The 7,681-nt window shown below is 41.5% G+C and overlaps 1 protein-coding gene across 2 annotated transcripts in view; it reads right to left on the bottom strand.

Annotated features, from left to right (window-relative positions):
- LOC120941089 (serine/threonine-protein kinase Sgk3-like) overlaps positions 1 to 4,043 on the bottom strand; it is a 53,364-nt gene extending 49,321 nt beyond the window's left edge. Inside the window, exons 1-3 of one of the 2 annotated variants that reach the window (XM_040354351.1) lie at positions 3,806 to 4,043; positions 1,749 to 1,832; positions 441 to 513 (exon numbers count right to left, since the gene is read on the bottom strand). In XM_040354351.1, the coding sequence (XP_040210285.1) occupies positions 441 to 513; positions 1,749 to 1,832; positions 3,806 to 3,883 (235 nt within the window). In that variant the 5' untranslated portion in view covers positions 3,884 to 4,043. The remainder of the gene's footprint in view (positions 1 to 440; positions 514 to 1,748; positions 1,833 to 3,805) is intronic. The other variant, XM_040354352.1, reaches the window with a different exon arrangement.
- Between the last annotated feature and the right edge of the window lie 3,638 nt (positions 4,044 to 7,681).

The raw sequence follows: 7,681 nt of genomic DNA, 5'->3' as shown, positions 1-7,681 counted from the left end.
CAGTTCTGCACAGACTGACACAGCATGGCATGTATACTGGCAGCGGCTCTGGTCTTCCGCTTCCCTTGGAAGTTCAGTTCCAGACAGTAATCACACCTCACTCTCCTTTGTCCCAGGTAGAACTCCCCTCAACAATCCTTTTTCCGTGTTCCTGGATCTCCCCTTCCCTCACGGGCCTTTGGGAAATGCAGTGTCCAAATGCTGCTTACAAACTACACTTCGCAGTGTGCTTTGTGTTTCTGGAAGTTCTAGAAGGAAAAAGGTCAGCATCTCCATATCTTCATCTTGTCGCCAAAAGGATGAATTGCAGATGTGAAACCTTTACATTATAGTGTCTATGATTTTCTCACATAAATCAGGGACAGGCATAAGCAATGGGTGAATTTATTACTCTGACAAAAATACATATACAGAAGACCACCAAAGATTATTTGTTTTACCTGGATCAAAATTGTCCCCAAAAATCCTCTTTGCAGGAATCTTCAGGTTCATAGCTGGAAACTGTTTTCTAAGCTAACAGAATAATAGACAATATCAGAACAGTCACAGGATTTAGGCAAATGTTAACAAATTCAGTGCAGAAATCAGTTGACATGGGCATGTAGTAGAGCAGGGGTGCCCAACCAGTGGCCTGGGGGCTACATGTGGCCCACGACCTCATAAGCCTGTATAGTGCCGGCTCCTGTCACAGGCGAAGTGATACCAAATGCACTGTGCCTGGGCCAGCTGGCAAAAACTGAATGGAAGACCATTTGTTTTTAATGGAAAGTTTATTACGAAAACTACAGTGTATATATGGGCATATCTGTTCTGCAGTGGTTACTGGGCTGCTTTCAAACTGATCCCAGGTGGAGCACACTGCACCTCCGGGTTACCTGCATTGAGCCATAGACTTCTGTTATTACCTACAAGATAGAATAGGTAAAGTGAAACCAACCTGCAGGAAAGCCACAGGTGCACTGCGCTGGGTAAATGCCAATGCATCAGTGTGAAAGCAACCATTCACCTCTATGGTGGACTTGTGTCCGTTTACACCCTCCTACCTCCAATCCAATCCACTAAACAAAAGGAGATCCTTCCCCTTCCGTCTGGATCAGAGGGCTCAGATTAGAGAGGACTGTGTACGCCCTGCATATGCAGAGTGGACATGGACCTTTCATCTGCCCACTGCGCTCATTGTGGCTCGCAACCAGGTACCAAGTCGCTGTAGTGGCCCTCACTCTTCAAAATGTTGGGCACCCCTGTGGTAGAGAGACAAGCAAAGTATAGACTGCTCCCTCTAAACATCTGCACCCACAGACATGAGATTATCACCAGATAGTCATTTTCAGAATGATTGGATAGGTGGGTCTGGGATACCCAAATGGGGGCATATGGTAGTAGTACAGATGAGAAGATTTGGGCTTCATTTGCATCTGTGTGCTGCGGCTTCCGCCAGGGCATGAAAATGCACGTTTTAATGGAATCACAGTGCACCTTGCAAACTCAGTGCATGGTAACATATTAGCTGTGTAAAAAAAAAAAAAAAAAGGGGGGGGGATATGCATTTTGGGGCAGTTTGGTGCCCCTTCAACTAAATGGGCTGCCAGAATGCAACATACGTTGACGTGTGTAAAAGTGCACATTGACACATATACATAACCTCACAACACAGATGTGAACCTAGCCTAAAGTCTAAGCCAATTTAACAGGTGCTATTCCCAAAACTATGATATCTACAAGCAAATCTCAAAGAAATATCAGCTTACCGTGTTATATAGCTTATCGAATTCTGCATATCTCCTAAACACAAACCATTCATTCCGTCCCATGGACACTATTACTTTGTAAACCTGCCAAGACAAAAAACATTAATTTAATCCATTCACAAATGTCATCATTGCTATTTATCTACAGTAATTTTTGAACAGCTGACACATAATGCTACAGGACAGACACCACTCCTGGCTTTGTAACAAAACTTCTTGTATGCAAATGATAGCAAAGTAGCAGTGTCATTTGTGATCGGTTGACAAGCAAAATATTTCCTCAGCTATTAGGCAAGTCTAGACACATACAACCCATGCTTAAAGTGGAGTTCCACCTATAAATATAACATTACATCAGTAGTTTTAAAAAAATGTCATTAGTCCTTTACAAATTTTTTTTTTTTTTTTTTTAGATGCCTTCAAAGTGTTGTTGCTAGGCAGAATAGTTAATCTTCCCACTTGCTGCACCTAGGTGCTTAAGCTTCCTAACCTACACCGCACAGACTCCTGGGAATGTAGTGGGTGTAACTTTCCAGGAGTCTGTGCACTGCCCAGTCTCGAAGAATCATGTGACTTGGACAGCACAGGTGCTGAAACCTGATCTGACACTGCTTGTGCAGCACTGAGCATGTGCAAGGCTGAAATCCAGGAAGTCATACAGTCTGGCTTCATGATGCACACACTTAAGATGGCCCCAGTCAATTTCTATTTTATAAAGTGTCTAAATGCTGTAACAACCTAACAAAACGGACCTTAGTTTACAGACTAACTTTACTAGAATACATTAAGCTTGTGTATTACAGGGGTATTTATATTTAAAAAGTGAAATTGCGGCCGGAACTCCGCTTTAAAGTAGAGCTCCAGCCCTACCCTCAAGTTTTGCACAGTTCTACTTTACTGACATTTCTTATACTCTGATTGCACTGCACACTGTGAGATTCTCAAAGTGTACATTAGAACCTCCAGCAAGTCAAACAGAGCTCAACTCATTACCTGGTTTAAGCAAATCCAGCATCATTTATCCCTTTCCTTGCCAGCCTTCTTGACCCTGGCCTGCCCCTCCTATTCACTGGATTTCAGTTATTTCTGATTTCACATTTGGGCCTTACCTAGGGTGGTCTGCATGCAAATGCAGCTTGCCTAGGATGCCCACTCGCCAGCCCAACATCTGTCACAAGATGCCCTTAGGTCTTTTGTGTTAAATAAAAGCCAGCATCACATAATCTAAAAGACTGGAGGATATTACTGTAAATGCAGGGCATTGTGGTGCCACCCCTTGAGGGGGCATCTCAACAAAGTCCTGCATTCACTATGTAACCATGCAGAAATTGGTATTGACAGGCAGTGCTGCTTTTTGCATCTCTGAGCCGAGAAAAAGATCCAGCATATCACTTGACCAGAAGACATGGGAACAAGATAAGTGTACTAAAATGAAAGCATAACCTACACGCTGGGAGGCCTTAAAATTAACCACTAGGGCAGGGATATGCAATTAGCGGACCTCCAGCTGTTGCAGAACTACAACTCCCATGAGGCATAGCAAGATTCTGACAGCCACAAGCATGACACCCAGAGGCAGAGGCATGATGGGACTTGTAGTTTTGCAACAGCTGGAGGTCCGCTAATTGCATATCCCTGCACTAGGGGGTTTCTTTTTAGTTTATTTTTCATTTATTTACCTTTAAATTTGCCCTTTTGAGCATTTGACTAATAATACGCAGATCTTTTACTCCAAATTGTATTTAATCTTGATTTGGGCATATTATTCACCCACGCGTAAATATTAACAATTGCAGTATGTTGCTCTCCTTGAACTGCGATTTAATTTCATGAAACCGATTATATTCAAAAGCTCTACAAGTGGAGATATCTTACTGTATGTTTCCTATATATAGTCTTGTTGTGTGAAGTCATATTGAAAAATATAAATGAAACCTTTATTTGTATTTGTTTATATTAGTTTACCTTTTACATTTGTATTATTATTTTGATGTTGTATTTTATTATTTGTAATGTTTAAAAATAAAATTTGTAAAAATAAAAAACGCTGTACTTACAGTAAATCTCTTTTTTTTTTCTCTGTGCTCATCAGAGCTAGGAATGCATACATTTGGGCAGCTGATCTTGTGATCCATTGCTTAGAAATCCTTCATATGGATCTTTTGTGAGGCCTTCTAATGGAAGGTTTATTCAACGTGCATGTGAGATGTTGGCTACAAAATGCCCACGTTATAGGATCAGCTTGCCCATTCCATTATGTAACCTGCACAGGAAAATAAACACATTGAATTACCATCACACTGTCATTTTTTTTTTTTAGCACTGCAGTGCGACTCTAGTAGCCTTGTTTAGTGAGACAGTTGAAAGAGGAAAGAAATTAGGTTGGCCAAATAGGTTTAGAAGTTTCACAGCCAATAATATACAATATATGCCCATACTCCCTTTTTCCTTGGGATTACGGAGACCTACCATGACCTATAAATAAACAAAATTACATATACATGCCGAAATGCTTGTCACCCTTTATCCACAGAAAAGGGCGGAATAAAATGAGTGTATTCGTACAAACGCATACACAAAAATTCTTCTAGATTTTCTTGGGTTTGGTCGTTTGCGCATAAAATATTGTCGAACAACGCAGGTTTTTGTATTTTTTTTCTGATCTATACACAGCTCAAGTTTACGCACTTGTGTGTACAGGCCCACTAAGACAACATTTAAATTGGTAAAAAAAAAACATGCAGGAATGCCTAAAAATGTGGCGGATTTTAGGCATCCCTGCAAGAGGGTTAGTTCACAATGGTTGAATGCCAGAAGGTGTCCATTTGATAACACCAACTAAAAATGCAAGAATGGCTTCATTTATCAGCAGCACATGTTGGGGAAGATGTCTGAATGAGGCGCAGACCATTTTAAAGGGTCACGGTGCCAGAAAACTATTGGTAGTACTTTATTGAATTCCCTTAAATGTGTTTCGAGAGTTCAAATGGTCCTCCATCAGACCTTGCTACTGTTGAACAAAGCATTTGCCGGATTGATAAAATTTGAGAGATCTTATGAGGTAATTAGTATGATTGCTACAGATGCCTGTTAAGCCCTAAATAAAATGAAACCTAGTTTTGTATATGTTCTGCTTTTGGTATCCTTCCCCTTGCACACCAATAGGTGGATTCAGAAAGACTTAGGCCGGCGTATCAGTAGATACGCCGGCCTAAGTCTGAATTTGCACCGGCGCTAATTTAAGCGTATTCTGGAAACCAGATACGCTTAAATTAGGCTCAGATACGAGTGGTGTAAGTGTCTTACACCGTCGTATCCTAAAGTGTAATTTTTAGGCTGACCGCTAGGTGGCGCCAGGTGGCGCCATTGCGGTCGGCGTAGAATATGTAAATCACTAGATACGCCTATTCACGAACGTACTCCCGGGCCGACGCAGTACAGATACGCCATTTACGTAACGCATTATCAGGCCTAAAGTTATTCCATCAAATAGCTGGAATAGTAATGTTAAGTATGGCCGTCGTTCCGCGTCAAAAATCGACGTCGTTTGCGCAAGTCATCCGGGAATAGGGATTTACGTCATTTACGTCCACGTCGAAACCAATACGACCGTGCGGCGTACTTTGCCGCAATGCACACTGGGATATGTACACGGACGGCGCATGCGCCATTCGTAAAATACGTCAATCACCCTCCATTACCATAAAACACGCCCCCTCAGCTAAATTTGAATTAGGCGCGCTTACACCCACCCCGATTTACGCTACGCCGCCGTAAATTAGCAGGCAAGTACTTTGTGAATCATGTACTTGCCTCGCTAACTTACGGCGGCGTAGTGTAAACACGATACACTACGCCGCTGCAACGATACGCCTGCCTATCTGAACCTAGCTACAAGTCTTTACTGAAGAAAATAGTCCACCTTCAATCACCACTCCTTGTAGAACTGTCTAAGTAAAACCACTCTCAAAATACTGCGCAAGACCTGACTAAGAACACCCACCTCTGTAAATAGACACACAACTTGAATATTCTATTTAATTATGTATTCTGAGCTCAGAAAAAGTAAGTTCTGTTGCCCTCAGACTCCTTCAAAATCCTTTATTTTGCTGCTTTGAGATGACTTCCTGTCCTGGGTGGCCATTATTGCCTCACCACCTTTCTTCTACTGCTGATGTGGCAGAAAAGCCCATCCAATTATACTTGCTAAATTTAAACTGGCAGTCAACTTTTCCATGAATACCTTTAGTTAACTGATGTACAATTATCTTCTTGCCTGGACATGTTAAAAATGCATTGAAGACACGCTAAAATAAATCTTCACTCTTTTGTTTTGGATATTTTTTACACTTGTGTACCACTGGGAAATTTTCTCTTCACGTCCTGTCCTGTAGACACAAATGGGAGATGTACTAAAACTGGAGCACTCAGAATCTGGTGCAGTTGTGCAAAAAAAAAAAAAAAAATCAGCGCCCATGTTTTATTATTAAAACTCAAGTTAACCACTTCCGTACCGCCCACAGTTATATTATGTCCACAGATGGGATCTCCCATCTTGGGTGGACGTCATGGGCTTCCCGGCTGTCCAGGGGGCACCCACAGCATCGTGCGGGATCTGGAGCGCGTGCTCGGGGGCCGCAATGTCCGCCGGGCACCCACAATTGCCCGCAATCATGGCAGGACTGTGGATCTGTGTGTGTAAACAACAATGTCAGTTGTCGTCGCCGATAATCGCCGCCATTACTAGAAAAAAAATGCAATAAAACTATTTTGTAGACGCTATAACTTTTTTCCGCAAACCAATCAATATACGCTTATTGCGATTTTTTTTTACCAAAAATATGTAGAAGAATACATATCGGCCTAAACTGAGGAATATATATATATATATATATATATATATATATATATATATATATATATATATATATATATATATATATATATATATTTTTTTTTTTTGGGGGGGATATTTATTATAGCAAAAAAAAAAAAAAATTCTCAAAAATTGACGATATTTTTGTTTATAGCGCAAAAAATAAAAACCGCAGAGGTGATCAAATACCAAAAAAATAAAGCTATATTTGTGGGGAAAAAGGACATCAATTTTGTTTGGGAGCCACGTCGCACGACAGCGCAATTTTCAAAGCGACGCGGTGCCGAATCGCAAAAAGTGCTCTGGTAAGAAGGGGGGTAAATTGGTTAAAGAAGCTGATGCTAGAAGCCGATTGGCTACCATGCACAGCTGCACCAGATGTTGCACACTTAGCTTTAGTAAAATCTCCTAAAGTGAGAAGTAGAAAAAGTAAGGAGATGTTTCCAAAGTTTGGGGAAATGCCCTCTTTTCAGAACATATATCCACATTTGAACTTTTTCCTCTCTATTGCTGTTCTAATAATTTCCTTGGGGTTAATAAAGTATTCTAAATCAGAATTTGTCCCCTAGCAGGGACGCCAGCAGTTATAACAACCTGACAAGGGTTCTGTCGCCTCGCCACTCTACAAGAACAAGTTTTGGCTTTAGAAACACTTTAAAATGTAGAACTAAAAAGACATAACTTTTTTTTCTCATTTTGAATAGAATGGGAGGCTATAACCCCTGTCAGCTGTTTTGCCATCTGTGTCCCATTGGGGAGATTTTCCTTCACTTCCTTAGCAAAAACAAGAAGCGGGACGAAATCTCTTAAAGGGGTTGTAAAAGTAAAATGTTTTTTTCACCTTAATGCATCCTATGCATTAAGGTGAAAAAGCATCCGACGCAACCCCCCCCCCCGTTTTATTTACCTCACCCCTCGAAAGTCCCGCGCGCGTCCTCGTGATCCTCTTCGGTTCCCAGCCTGGCCGTTGATTGGCTAGGCTCAACGGATTGATAGCAGCGCAGCCATTGGCTGGCGCTGCTGTCAATCACATCTGATGCCGCGCCGGGGGCCCAAT

Source organism: Rana temporaria, chromosome 5, assembly GCF_905171775.1.
Source record: "Rana temporaria chromosome 5, aRanTem1.1, whole genome shotgun sequence".
NCBI classification, from domain to species: Eukaryota; Metazoa; Chordata; class Amphibia; order Anura; family Ranidae; genus Rana; species Rana temporaria.
The sequence above is the reverse complement of the archived record's forward strand: the minus strand, read 5'-3'. Positions and strand labels throughout refer to the sequence as shown.